Consider the following 14,663-nt stretch of genomic DNA (forward strand, 5'->3'; position numbering starts at 1 on the left):
AATGATTGACCTAGTTGGAAAATATGGGTATGAAATACCCTAATTGTGTAATAGTTAGTGTTGTTGGACCTTAATCACTAGCTTTTAAGTGATTAATGATGGTCTTGACCCTTAAGGGGCGGTTTTGGTGAAAATGGGGCATTTAATGCAATTAAGTCATTAAATGCACATGAGTGAAGTGTTGGTATTTAGTCCAACAAGTTTGTTTGTTGATCGAGTACTTATTATATTAGGTACTTTGCCTTGAAGCTTGCGGAAGTATAAAACATTCACCGAAGACGTTAAGGTGAGTGGAATGATTATATGCATATGTATGTAATGTATTTATTTGTATGCTATGGTATGAACCAAAGAGCCGGTAGTGCCATAGTATGTGCGAGCGTGCTATGATGTGAACCAAAAAGCCGGTAGCGTCATAGTACGTGTGTTGTAGTGTGAACCAAAGAGCCGGTACACTATAGCATGATTTGTTAGGGTGTGAACCAAAGAGCCGGTAGCACCTTAGCGTTGTTAGAGTGTGAATCAAAGAGCCGGTAGCACTCTGACGTGAGTATGACTCGAGTTGTGATGTGAACCAAAGAGCCGGTAGCATCATGACAAATGCGTATGGTGTGAACCAAAGAGCCGGTAGCACCATGACGCGAGAATGGTTAACCATGGTTGTGTATTGTTTTGTACCATATTATATTATGTCGATTATATGTTATTGATTACGCTAGTAGCGGGTTGTTGGAGATTATTAGCTTTGTACTTGAGATGGTATGCTAATTGTATTGCTAGCGTGTATGTGGTATATGTGTATGTGATTGCAAGTAGGTATATTATACATATATATGGGTATAATTATTGCATTCACTAAGCTTTGCTTACCCTCTCGTTGTTTATCTTTTATAGGCTCCGGCGTTGATAAGGGTAAGGGCATTCGATTGGATTAGAGATCCCGCTTGTTGTTTATGAGACGCTTTTGGGATGTGATAGCTTTTGGAGTTTGACCGAGACTTGGGTAGTTTAACCCCAAACACCATGCTCATAGTGTCGTTTGGAAATTAAACTAATGTGGTCGAAACTCATGATTTGTATGAAACTCGTAAAATGGCCGATGTGGGCCCCGTTTTGTAAAACTTGTTTTATGATTAATTCGTGTTAGTTTTACATATATGAACATGTAGTAAAAAGCATTTTGCCTAAATATGTCGGGAAGTGGGAGATCTTTATTTGAAAAATTGTAAAACCGGACAGAACTGAAAATGCCCTGTGCGCGCCGCGCACCCTGAGGTGGTGCGCGTGGCGCACTATTCTGTAATAAAAAAAAATTGTTTCAAGTAATCGGTTGGTTATTGGTTTGTGTTGTTACACAAATGCTGAATTTTCACGTGGGTGTAATTCTTCTTTTACTACTCTGATTCCAAAAAATTCCAATCCGCTGGGACTGCATGAATACAGACCCATTAGTCTGGGGGGAAGCTATTACAAAATCATAGCTAAAACACTTTCCATTCATCTTGCAAAGGTAATACCAAATCTCATCAATGTGAAACAAAGTGGGTTCTTAAAGGGTAGATTTATTTTGGACGGTGTTCTCATCGCTAATGAAACCATAGATGATCTGAAAAGGAAGAAATCTAAGGGGTTTATTCTCAAATTAGATTTTGAAAAGGCATTCGACTGTATCAAATGGGATTTCTTATTAGATACTATGAGATGTTTGGGCTTCGGTAACCGTTGGATCAATTGGATAAAAGCATGTCTTACTTCAGCCACAATTTCAGTGTTAGTAAACGGTTCACCTTCAAGAGAATTTAATCCTGAACGCGGTGTAAGGCAAGGGGATCCATTGTCTCCTTTCTTCTTCATTTTAGCTGCGGAAGGACTTAATGTCCTCATCAATCGTGCACTTTCCTCGGGCTGTTTCAAAGGAGTAAAATTGGGTAATAATGATGTTGTTGTATCGAATTTCCAATACGCTGACGACACGATTATATTTGGAGAATGGAGTCTTGAAAACATCTGAAACATCATGAAGATTCTACTATGTTTTTAGGACCTATCGGGGCTAAAAATTAACTTTCAAAAGAGCAACCTCTTTGGTATTGGATTCGAAGAGAACATCGTGGCAAACATGGCGGCTAAGTTTGGCTGTAAACCGGGAAACTTTCCATCTAACTATCTCGGGATTCCAATCGGTGTCAAAATGCACAAATCAAACGAGTGGCAAAGTGTGGTGGATAAATTTAAAAAGCATCTATCGGATTAGAAAGCAAAACACTTATCATTCGGGGGTCGACTTACTTTGATAAAGTCGGTGTTAAGTAGCATACCTCTGTACTTATTCTCTCTATTCCGGGCTCCAACATGCGTGATAAAACTTCTCGAATCTCTAAGGTGCGCTTTCTTTTGGGGTGGGACTGGGGAGAGAAAAAAGTTGAGTTGGGTCAAAAGGGTTCATGTTTTATTACCTTATCGGGAAGGGGGGTTAAACATCGGGAGTCTTGAGTCTAGAAATCTAGCTCTTCTTGGAAAGTGGTGGTGGCGATTCAAAACCGAAAAATATTCTTTTTGGGTGCGGGTCATTACTAGTATCTATGGGAAAGAGGGCGGGCTATCTTGTACTGACAATGGCAGGACTACAAAAATGGGAACAACATGGAGGCATATCATTCAAGTAGGAAAACGCATAGACACGATGGGGATTGACTTTACGGGTTCTTTTTATAAACGGATTGGCGAGGGAGCGGGCACATCATTTTGGTATGAAGATTGGACAGGTCACAGATCGTTGAAAAATCAATTCGAAAGATTGTATGCACTCGAGGTTAATAAGGAGGCTACTGTTATGGATCGACTTCAATTCGTGTATGGTACTCGAAATTTTAGCTGGGAATGGTCACGCTACCCTAGAGGAAGGTCAATGGGTGAACTAAATGCATTAACCAACTTGTTATCATTACTACAACCTAGCGGTAAATCATTGGATGAATGGCTATGGAAATGCAGTAATGATGGCAGGTTCACAACAAAAATTCTTGCATCCTTGGTAGACCAACAAAAGCTCACAAGTCGCCCATAAAGCAATTCCGCAAAAGGTCAATATTTTTATTAGGAGATCTTTACTTCGAAAAAATACCGGTAAGAGTTGAGCTAGATAAGAGGGGAATGGATCTTGATTCGGTATTGTGTCCACTATGCAATACCGAGATTGAATCAGTAAGCTATGTACTTCTATATTGCGACGAGGTTAATAAGTATGGAAAGGTATAGAGAGATTGTGGAACATGGACATCGACACTTCTTCCGTGAACGCAGCACTCTCAACCGTCTCGAGCTCGATCAACTTTGCAATGGGTAAAACTATATGGCAGGTGACAATGTGGTAGTCACATACTCAATTTGGAACGCAAGGAACAAAAAGGTGTTTTCAAAAGCTAGTTGGAACCATGCTAACATCCTTAACGAGGTGCAACTCAGAAGCTTTCAATGGATCTCCAAACGTTTAAAGAAAAGTAATCTCGAGTCGAGTCAATGGCTTATTAACCCGTGGTATTATGTCACACAATCAAACAAGCAGGGTATCGGTTAATACACGAGTTTTAGTTTATTTTGTATTGTAATGTAAATATTTCAGCAATATTGTATCTCGAGGACTATTGGCACTCATGATGAAGCCATAAAATTGTACATTCAGTGGTTAGTAATGAAATACACTTGCTTTTCACAAAAAAAAAAAAAAAAAATAGATAAATGAGCCTATATTTTCACTCCCAATTTTTATAAATTCACTTAAATTTTGTTCATTTCTTAAAATGCCATCATAAAACGTTTTATATAAATAATTTATTACTCCTTTCGTTCCATCTAAAGTGTCCACCTTACTATTTTGGGAGGTCCCATTTAAAGTGTCCACTTTGTTTTTCGACCAATCAGAAGAGGTTATTTTAGAGAGAGAGAAAGCTTCTGATTGGTGGAGAAAAAAGTTAGGGGGATTTCCAAAATCTGTGTGCAAAAAGTAAGTGGACACTTGTAGTAGGACGGATGGATTATTATATTGTTTATTGAGTTGTAATCCAAAGAAACCACCAAAAAGGTTGAAATCCAAGGGATCACTTTCAGCCCTTGGATCAAATGAGATCAATGAAAAAGATTAAAACTGCAAATAACAAAGGAAGGGCATTATCATCATTTTACGTATTATAAACAAAAACACATACAAATAAAAACTCTAAAACTCGTAACTAAAACTTTGAGAAAACGACGATGGCGATTTAACCCTAAACCCTACGCGATTTAATCCAATTGCTTCAAAACTTCCGGCGAACTTCATTCACGTAATCTTCTGAATTTCCGGCGAATTTCATTCACTCCGACCGTCATTAATCACATCTTCATATCACTCTATTCGGTTACTCCGACGAATTGATTGATTGTTTCACTCCGGCGAAACAAATTGTCCAATCAATTAATCAAGATTAAGAAGCAATGGAGCCAGAAAACGAATCAATTGAACTAGAATACGAGATCAGTGATGAAGAAATTAGTGATCACATGTGATTGCGTTTTATGATAATACATAACTGAGAATTAAAAGTGATTAGTGATCACATGTGATTGCATTTTATGTTAATACCTGTGATTATACGTGTGATGAAATCAAACCGATTGTAAATTTTTTCGTACTGAATCACATGTGATTGCGTTTTATGATGATACATTACTGTGATTTAAATTGATTAATTTGTTTCGTATTGAATCACATGTGATTGTTGAAGTAATTTGAGCTATGATTGAGTGATGAACATTTAAAGTCACATGTGATTGTCTCTTTTTTATATGAATTAATGAGAGTAACATATCACTGATCATGTGTTATTGTTTAAGTTATATTCAATGAACATTTAAATCACATGTGATTGTCTATTTTTTTGGACAGCTTTAGATACACCAAAAACAGCTACAACACGTAAAAACGAAACATTGGGTGGTTCATTGTATTATGCACCAATCGTTGATGAAAATTTACTACCAGTTATTGGAAAAAAATTATGGAACACTTGAACAGTGTGAAGAAATGTATAGGTTATACGCGTTTAATGCATGTTTTGACATAAGAAAGTCGACTCAAAAGACTTCGAAATCTGGGTTAGTAAAGCAGAAATATTACTTGTGCAATAGGGCTGGCACACCAATGCAAGTGAAATTTGACACATTGCAAAATAATAAAAAGCCAATCAGGAAAAGCAACATGGAATGCACCGGATGTAGGACTAGGGTTAGATTCGACTGGGTGTATGGAACTGATACGTTTATACTGTACGACTTTCAAGAACAACATAATCATGAGTTGCTACCCCTAGAGTACCGGCATTTAAGTAAAGCGGAAAGACATATGAAGTATGCAGAGCAGTTGTTCGTATACCATTCGTCAGTGTCAAATATTGGTCCAACAAAGGCATACGAAGTTTATAGCAATATGAAAGGGTGTGAGAAAAATGTTCATGGGACTGTAACTAATTTCAGAAACTGAAAACGAGATTTGAATATTTTTATCAATGCAAGTGATTCTCAGATGCTCGTTAACAAAATGGAAGAACGGAAGAAATATGTTCCTGGTTTTTTACTTGAGTACAAGCTTGAAAAAAGTCAACTACATTCCATTTTCTGGGCCGATGAAGTTGCGAAAAGCAACTACAAGGAGTTTAGTGACATTATCTCATTTGATGCAACGTACAGAACGAACAGATATGTGTTCTGACTCATTACAGTTTTTAATTACATGTGATTGACATGTTTTCTGGCTCATTTGGGTTTCTAATCACATGTGATTGACATGTTTTCAGGCTCATTAAAGTTTCTAATCACATGTGATTGACATGTTAATTGGCTCATTACAGTTTCTAATCATATGTGATTGACATGTTATTTGGCTTATTTGAGTTTCTAACATTATCTTTATATTGACAGGTACAACCTGAAGTGTGTACCATTTACTAGCATAGATAACCACCGTAGGTGTGTCACTATTGCTACGGGATTGATCAGGGATGAAACAGCCGAGAGTTACACATGGCTTCTTAAATGTTTCATGAAGACATTTGGGAAAGAGCCAAACATGATAGTGACAGATCAGGACAAATCAATGGCGATAGCCATAAAAGAGGTTTTTAAGACAACAAAACATAGACTGTGCATGTGGCACATTATATGAAAGGTGCCATCAATGGTATGAATTTTGTTATCGAACAATACATGTATTTAATCATATGTGGTGATTGATATGTTCAATGATACATATCCTTTGCATTTGACTTTCCTTTGAACTTTCCTTTCTGGTTTGATTTGTCGGTTTATTTTCTGGTGAGTTTTCTTACACCTCTGAACTTGACTTTTCAATTTGACTTTCCGATTTGACTTTCCGATATGAATTTTTGATATGAGTTTCCGATTTGATATTCCGGTTTGACTTTCCGATTTGAGTTAACTTGGACCTTTGAGCTTGAATTTCCGATATGAGTTTATGTTTTGACTTTTCTGTGGCTTTTCTTTAACCTTTAAATTGACTTCCCGATTTTAGTTTCTGGTTCGAGTTTCAGGTGAGTTTACTTAATACTTCGAACTTGACTTTCCGATTTGAGTTCCCGGTTTGACTTTCCGGTGAGTTTTCTTGAACCTTTGAACTTGACTTTCCGATTTGAGTTTCTGGTTTGACTTTCCATTGAACTTGACTTACCGATTTGATTTTCCGGTGGGTTTTCTTAAACCTCCGAACTTGACTTGACGGTGAGTTTTCTTACACCTTTGAAATTGAGTTTCCGATTTAACTTTCCTATACGAGTTTCCGATTTGACTTTTCGGTTTGGCTTTCCGATGAGTTTCCGGCTTGACTTTCCAATCAGTTATCTTGAACCTTTGAGCTTGACTTTCCGATATGAGTTTCCGGTTTGACTTTCCTGTGAGTTTTCTTGAACATTTAAAATTGACTTCCCGATGATTTGAGTTTCCGGTGAGTTTTTTGAACCTTTGAACTTGACTTTTCGGTGAGTTTTCTTCAACCTTTGAATTTGACTTTCCGGTGAGTTTTCTTGAACCTTTGAACTTGACTTTCCGATTTGAGTTTCCGTATTGACTTTCCTTTGAACTCGACCTTCCGATTTGACTTTCCAGGTTGACTTTCCGGTGAGTTTTCTTGAACCTTTGAGCTTGACTTTCCAATATGTGTTTCCGGTGTGAGTATCCAAATCTATAAGTTTCTTTCAACTTTTTATATAATATAATTTAAATGAGTAAGCGTAAACTTGCAGATAGCTGCATTTGTTATGCATTACCTTTGTTTTGTGTGCTAGTCATTCTCATAGAGCCTTTTGGTTACTTGAAACTTACAGTTGCTATCATGTCACCAGGATTAATTTTCAAAAGAAGGTCATTTAACATCCCTGTTTTGCCTTTATGAGTTGGTTTTACGACAAAAATTAATGGTTTACCTACTAAGAGTCCGTTGCAGTAATAATTTGGGGATATCGAGAAAATAGATGGTTTAGGATTTGATGTTGTGTGCACGATGGGGCCTGCATGCTCTTGGATGAACAATTGGAGAGACTTGCTCTTGCAGGGATGAATATAGTTAGGCTTAAATTGTGTCATAATACTAGAGAATGGCATCAAGATGTCATTAGGAAGTCAAGAATTTGTTTTGTGTTTATGTGATGTTTGATACGAATGCAGTCAGCTTCAAGGCATTCAACTTCATGTTGTTGATTATGGAGCTCCTTCCTTTATCATAACAGGGGTCTCTTTGGCTCTTTGATCCTTAATTTTATTCCATCTTATTCAAGGGATCAGTGACTAAAAAGATATATAAATATTCATTTTTCATTCATGTTTGACCATCAAGAACCATCAGTTTGGTTCTTTACTACTGGAAATTTTGAGGGTTGCTGTTTCACCGTTCAAGCAAGCTATTTTTAGCGGTTATCCCACTACACATTTAGCCACCTCTAACAATCTACGAGTAATATTATTCTTAGACGATCAGTGACTTCTTTGTGTACACGATGCAGCAAACAAACTTGAAGTGGATGCCAATTTTGCGCCCTTATCATTTTAGCTCTCCTGCTTATTTCATGCTAACCTGCACTGCCCATCGGTCTAAGGATATTCCTCAGGCGACAACTAAACAACTTGAGGTTAGCAAACTAATTGTCGTCTCATTCAAATCTGCACATCAGATGCCAATCATTTTAGCCCATTGATCAAGCCAATCTTGATTCAAAATGATTGCTGACAGCACCAGACACTAGTCAATCATTTTCTTCATAAATCATTTAGTTTATTTTAATGAATATTGTGAGCTTTTTGAAGTAAAAAAGTTGTTGGTTGCAGGATGTTGAAGATGAGTGGTTGATAAGGAAGGCAATTGATGAAGCACATATATCTACACTCATATTTAATACATTCATATTTGTAATGCTCAAAACAATCAATACCATATTTATATAAGAAACTAGAATTTCTTATTTAGAAATTTGTTTTAAGTTTATTTATTTTTGCCAAAACAGAAAGTACATCAGATGTTATCCATATACCATCCTAAACTAGTCAGAGATCAACACAATATTTTATATAGATATAAAAGTATTATGAATCGGATACGATAAAAGAACATAAAATTGTAGATAAGATACAATTTGATTGATAAATATAAATAATGTCACTCTGTATAACATACAAAACTTTAGTTTCAAACCAGCACTTACATACCCATAAACTTTGTACAAAACATTCTTTGAAAAAAACCAAAATCATCATGATTTCATGAAAAGGTGGTGTTGTAAATGAACTATAATAATCAAAAATCAAAGTTTCAATTGTTGAACCTTCAAGAAAGCAACTCGATAGCGTGAACCCGTTGCAAATATACCCTGTACACTTCTTGCATAGAGATCCCATCTCTGAAAACAGACACATGTACACCCTTCGTTCACTTCAAAAGTCTGATACCGGTTGACCATTGACCATACACTGGCGTCTAATCGGGTGCTGATGCAGGTCCCAACTCGGGAGTCAAAAGTCAACATTATCCCTTACCGAGACAAGCCCATTTCCAGAAAAACAAGTGATTAGTTATGAGCAAATTTTTCAAATGATCTTGGATCTTGTTGGCAATATACAATCATCATTTTCAAGATCACTAAACGAAATGTCTTCTTCATCCCCAACAGGAACATTGGGCCCATCATACCCATCTAGTTCTGAATTCTCATGGATCCAATTGTCCTCATCTTCATCTAATTCCTCAACGGGTACTATATAAGAAGAAGAACCCACTTTCTGATCTGACACACCCTCTGTTGACCCGTTTTCTTGGGTCAAAACTGGTTGTTTATCATGAACAGTGAAATGAGTTGTAGGTTCAAATGAATGTATGGTTCTTTCAAACACGTTTGCAGTAGGAGAGTTCGATGAAGTGGTGGTATAATCATCGAGACTATCTAACGTGTGGGAAGTGTTTCTCTCTAAATAATCTGCTCGAGGTTTGGTCTTCATTTGTAACTCCTTCATCCAAATGGTCCGGGCTGCAACTATCTGCAAAGTAGTTACAGGCCCAACTACCAGTTTGAATATACTTGCACGCAATATGTAAATGGGTTCATATGGCTACTTAAACTTGCAAAGTATTTACATGGTGGATATATCATAGTTCAACAGTTTGATTATCATCAGGTACAAAAATAAGGAGATACATACATGTTTTTTCTATGGATAACATGAGTTTAATAATAATGTTAGTAGCAGCTATAAATGTACACTTACAGACTTATATTCTTGTATATTTAAAGTTTTAAGTGTTTTTCTTTCTCATAATTTAAACAATATATATATGCACTTATAAAGGTTGTTATTGATTTGGACTTACTTGAGGTGTAGATAGAAGATCAGCATCATGTTTATTAAGTCGAGAATGCAACAGAACAAAGTAGACCTTCCAAAAGTAACTCTCGCTCATGTGAATCGGACAAAATTCAATTCTTAAAGCAGCTAATCTCGGTACTAGACGTTCCACCAAAGTTGCATGATTCCATTGAGTATCCGACATTTCAAAATCTGTAGTCGATCAAACAAAAATAAAAACACGAACATATCAGTTTAGCAACTAACTCTTGACATAAGTCTATAGACACTGCATTGAAAATTTGAAATGCATCTTTTCAGAAAGAAAACAGACAATTGAGTTAGAATAAACCTAATCACAATCATTCACATCATTAACCTTCTGGTGAAATAAGAAAAAGGACAGTATGAGATCACGTGTTTGGATGAGTGCTTTGAAAGTAACAACATGATATTCAATTGTCAACTGGCACAAAACAGACTGCAGAAGATAGTGTTTGGATGGGTTTCAGCTGTTCACGGTTGTAGGATCAGCTAATCAGGTGTTTATATGCATGGAAATACAATTATTATTTATCTATGAAATAGCAACTCAATAATTACTACTAAGTGGTAAGTACCCAACTCTAAACTAAAGAAACACTAAATCGAGCTGATAAGCTTAATAAACAATTTCCAGCTATATATATATATCCTAGACTATATAGGAACTGAAATCTACCAAAAAAGAGTACAGTATGTCAAAAGTTAGCATCTGAACTGTTTACACAAGAATTTAAAATGGGAAATCAAAACTTTCTTACACTAGAATCACCTTTTAACTTTACAATTCTACAGACAGGAGTTAAAGTGAACAAAAAATTCAAGAAATCAAAATATCACTTTTAAGTTCAAACACACAATAATTTAGGAGGATACGAATCAAAATCAAATTTGAAGAATTACCATCAGTATCTTCATCATCTTGTTCAGATATAGGGAAATCTAACCAAGTTTCGGGATGATGTGCTATATTCATTGCAAATTGCAATACTTCATCAGTAACACCAACCACATTTTCCGCTTGATCGTCATCATTATCATCATCATCATCATCATCGTCTTTATTATTATTTAAAAAAGTCGTCGAATTTGACACCTCAATTTCATCTCTAGATTCCAAACCCTCAATAATTGAATTTTCCACATCATCATGTCGATCGATGGGAGACCGGTGGCTCGCCGGAAGAGGCGGCGGCGGAGGTGGTGGTGGTGGTGGTGGAGCGAGGAAAGAAGCGACACCCCAGATTTGACGAGCTAGTGTTTCTGTAAATTCGGAAAGATCTTCTTTTACACCTCCTCCTGATATTAGGGTTTCATTTTCAGAATCCGATTTTTCAAATTCTTGTTGTTTAATTGATTGAAATTGGTTATTGCTGTTATGATCAGTTGATGTGGTGGGATGATCAGCTTCGTTGATTTGGAGAGAATTAGCGATTGATTGAGCCAACCATGACATGATTATTAGTTGAAAATTAGAAATTGGGAAATTGAATTTGACCCCCAAATTAACAGTAGAGGGAGAAATGGTGATTTGAATATGGTAATTTGATTGTTGCTTTTCTGTTCAACAACCTTTTTGATTATTGGGCTTCTGTTAAAAGAAACATGTGGACATTTGGGCTCCGTAAAGCCCATACATTTTCTATAATCACTTTTGTTTTGCTTTTTTTAAAATGTTAACGAATTACTCCGAAGTAATTAGCTATTTGGTGTAAAGCCCAATTACATGAAGATGGTGGTTTATTAGGGTTCATGTAATTGTGATGACGAAGATGAAGGCTTATAAATTTATGATTTATAATTTTGAGATTATGAAGATGAATTTGAAGGTGAAAAAATAGGAGAAAACTAGTCCTTTTCTTTTTACAATCATAACGATAGTCCGTGTGATTTAATAAATGTGTTCTAACTTTACACGTTAGTTTATTTGTCCCGTTAACTATTTACATGACGTTAGGTTTAAGTCTAGCGTCGTGCGTTTATCAAACCACAAAGGACTACCGGTATAATTTAAAAAAAAAAAAAAAAAAAAAAAAAGTTTTGGCATCCAATAGTTTTGATTGTTGAATTTACGATTGTTTATGATAAATGGTAACGCATCCAATAAAAATATCAATATCATTTTCTTTTATCATGTCCATATGTATACGATAAATCAATTTTAACAGAGGAAAATTTCTTTTACTTAACTCTATTAGTCCGTATTTCATTATATCATTTCTCATTGATTCATTTACAAATCATTTCTATAGCATCTTACAAACTAGAGACTACTGATGAGCTAGAAATGTCCGAATTTATAGCATTAATTTCATCCATAATCAGAGCAAGTGATTTATCATCTTTGATTATATCCATATGAGTAACCCCATCAAGTTTAATCACCTTAAGTTCCTGATTCTTTTCATCCCTCCATTCATCTTCTAAAGCCAACAAGCTTACCATATTCACCGTTCCATCACCATCTCCGTACATAATTTCCGGCTGCTTATCGAACCCATTCTCATCATAATACAAAGTTTCAGCCGTAGGGACCCCATTTCCAACTATACAAGTAACCGGCACACCCGGTGCACCCAACTTCTCAACCAAAGGTTCAATTCTTGTCTCATAAGGGTGCACGCCTTGTCCAAATCCGATATCTACAAGAAATCTTGAAATGTCCCAAGCAGAGTAAGCCGAATCTTGAGTGACAACAAGTGGTGTATCTTTAGAAAATTGTTTTTACGTGGCATGAGCCATAAATTGCTTTCAGAACACCGTTGCTCATTTCTGACGAGCAACGGATTTACCAAGGGAACACCTAGTGCGTTCCCTGATGCAAATGTTAACATCTCGTCAACCGTGCCACCCCATGGAGCTGACAGTGCAATAAAATGTTTTATGTACTGTTGACGCCATGAAAGTGGGTTACGGTTGAGCAGTTGTAGGACGAATAGGCCTCCTAGACTGTGGGTAACGAGAATTACGGGGTTTCCACCGTTTGAGTTGCTTGCGTTTTCGATTAGCTGCTTTAGGTTATCAAGGAATGTAGTGCCGACGTAGGAAGGATGTCCTTCGGATGCTAAGCCGTAACGGAAATCATAAGGAGCTCCGAACAAAGTTTGGGTATCTTGGTAGCCAAGATCTTGTAAAGACTCCACTAATTGTTCCATGTAACTCGAAATTTTCCTGTTGATAATGTAACACATATATGAAATTCTAAAATAAATAAGCCTCAAGAAAACAATATGGTCATATCGGTTACTAAAATGGATGATACAAATTACTTCTTATGCACCATCCACTCTATGGTTAGTTGCAAAATTCAGATTGTGTTTTACTCCATAGTTATTAAAGTCATGTAAATATAGTAATCCGTATCAAATACACCCATACTATATCTCATATATTTGTCTAATTATACGCCCTCTGTAGCTATTCATTGAACAGGAACTTGTATAAAACAAGAGAATTGTACAATAAAATTGCTAGCTTACTTGAAAGAAGGATCAAGGTAAAGAAGGGACTGAGTTGAACCAAATTGAGACACCCTAGTTTCAACACCAGGAGCATTTTTATAATCATCCAAATCTTGGTCATAATAAATAGTCATTCGTTCAGCAAAACACTCAGTTAATGGTGCTAACAACACTCCGATATCGAACCACAATCTAAACCATCCTCCATCGTCTTTCTTAAGTGGATACCACTTGTTGCACAACCAACTCGTCCCCTTGTACTCTGCGGTCAATCGGGCTTCTAGCTGGTTCCCACCGGTTCCAGGAACCAGAACCACCGGGTACAATTTCTGGTTATTGTTGTTGTTTAATATGGCCACACAAGTGGTCGGTAAGTAAACGGTCACCATGGTAGTTATAGCCATCATTATAATCGTTACCGTACACCATCCCATAGAGTACATAGATTGGGATATATGAATATTATTAATGTTGGTTACTCATATATGTATGGTCTTTCTAAAGATGGGAATTTTGTGGTTGTGAGAAAACGGTGTTACGTGCATGAATTATGTTCATACAAAAGGAGTCAAAATATACACTAGCCTTGAAAATATTTAATATATATGTTTTGTTCTTGTAACGGGACTTTTAAATTATACTCACCTTTTTACTCGACAATAACTTTTAATGATCTAACCTCTTTATAGTACAGTAGTTTTTTTTTTTTAATTAACAAAAAGAGATAAAAGAAAAAATAGCAATGATCATATATGTGTGTTGTGCATTTATTTATCTGAGTTTTTGTGTCTGTTAGCCACTTAGCCATTTTGTTGACATTGGACGACAACCGCGAGCGATGAATGTGGATCCTATAGATCTACGACTCGCTCCTAAGAATGTTTTATTCCCATTTGAGGCCCACTTATTTGTTTACGGGTAATGTTTTTTTCAATGCTCGTGACCGGCAGATACCTATAACCCGCGGGTTATAAACAAATACAATTTTACTAATCTAAATAAGATAATACAATAACAAAAAGTAGGATTGCAGTTGTACCTGAGTGTTAGTGGCCTGCCTCTAACACACTTGAGGTCAGGAGTTCGACTCCACTCCAGGGCAACAATTAAATGCAATTCTATCCCTGCCATGTAAGGATCCACCCATAGCACCTTTCTCACATTGTGTTGGGGGGTAAAGGGGAGGGGGTTTTACTTGGCCGTGCCCTTGGATCGGTTCAAGGTTTCCTCCCGGGCAGCGATAGGGGGCGGGTTAATATCACTGCATCGGCATGATCGAAA

General features: G+C 36.5%; 3 protein-coding genes across 3 annotated transcripts; 1 reads left to right on the plus strand and 2 right to left on the minus strand.

Moving 5' to 3' along the window:
- The first annotated feature begins 1,696 nt into the window (after positions 1 to 1,696).
- Positions 1,697 to 2,254, plus strand: LOC139869293 (uncharacterized). Its single transcript, XM_071857606.1, has 2 exons — positions 1,697 to 1,945; positions 2,042 to 2,254. Exons 1-2 carry the CDS (start codon positions 1,697 to 1,699, stop codon positions 2,252 to 2,254), a joined length of 462 nt encoding a protein of 153 aa, XP_071713707.1.
- Positions 2,255 to 8,663: 6,409 nt separating this feature from the next.
- LOC139867246 (uncharacterized) lies at positions 8,664 to 11,426 on the minus strand. Its single transcript, XM_071855589.1, has 3 exons — positions 10,825 to 11,426; positions 9,905 to 10,092; positions 8,664 to 9,573 (listed from the first exon to the last, which is right to left on the minus strand). The coding sequence occupies exons 1-3, from the start codon at positions 11,375 to 11,377 to the stop codon at positions 9,127 to 9,129; spliced, it is 1,188 nt and encodes a 395-aa protein (XP_071711690.1). The 5' UTR covers positions 11,378 to 11,426; the 3' UTR covers positions 8,664 to 9,126.
- A 624-nt stretch (positions 11,427 to 12,050) lies between these two features.
- On the minus strand, positions 12,051 to 13,852 carry LOC139866509 (lecithin-cholesterol acyltransferase-like 1). Its single transcript, XM_071854763.1, is given in 3 exon segments — positions 12,051 to 12,635; positions 12,638 to 13,092; positions 13,401 to 13,852. Coding segments are annotated over 3 exon segments (1,338 nt in total). The 5' UTR covers positions 13,826 to 13,852; the 3' UTR covers positions 12,051 to 12,177.
- Between the last annotated feature and the right edge of the window lie 811 nt (positions 13,853 to 14,663).

This window comes from Rutidosis leptorrhynchoides, chromosome 9 (genome assembly GCF_046630445.1).
Source record: "Rutidosis leptorrhynchoides isolate AG116_Rl617_1_P2 chromosome 9, CSIRO_AGI_Rlap_v1, whole genome shotgun sequence".
NCBI classification, from domain to species: Eukaryota; Viridiplantae; Streptophyta; class Magnoliopsida; order Asterales; family Asteraceae; genus Rutidosis; species Rutidosis leptorrhynchoides.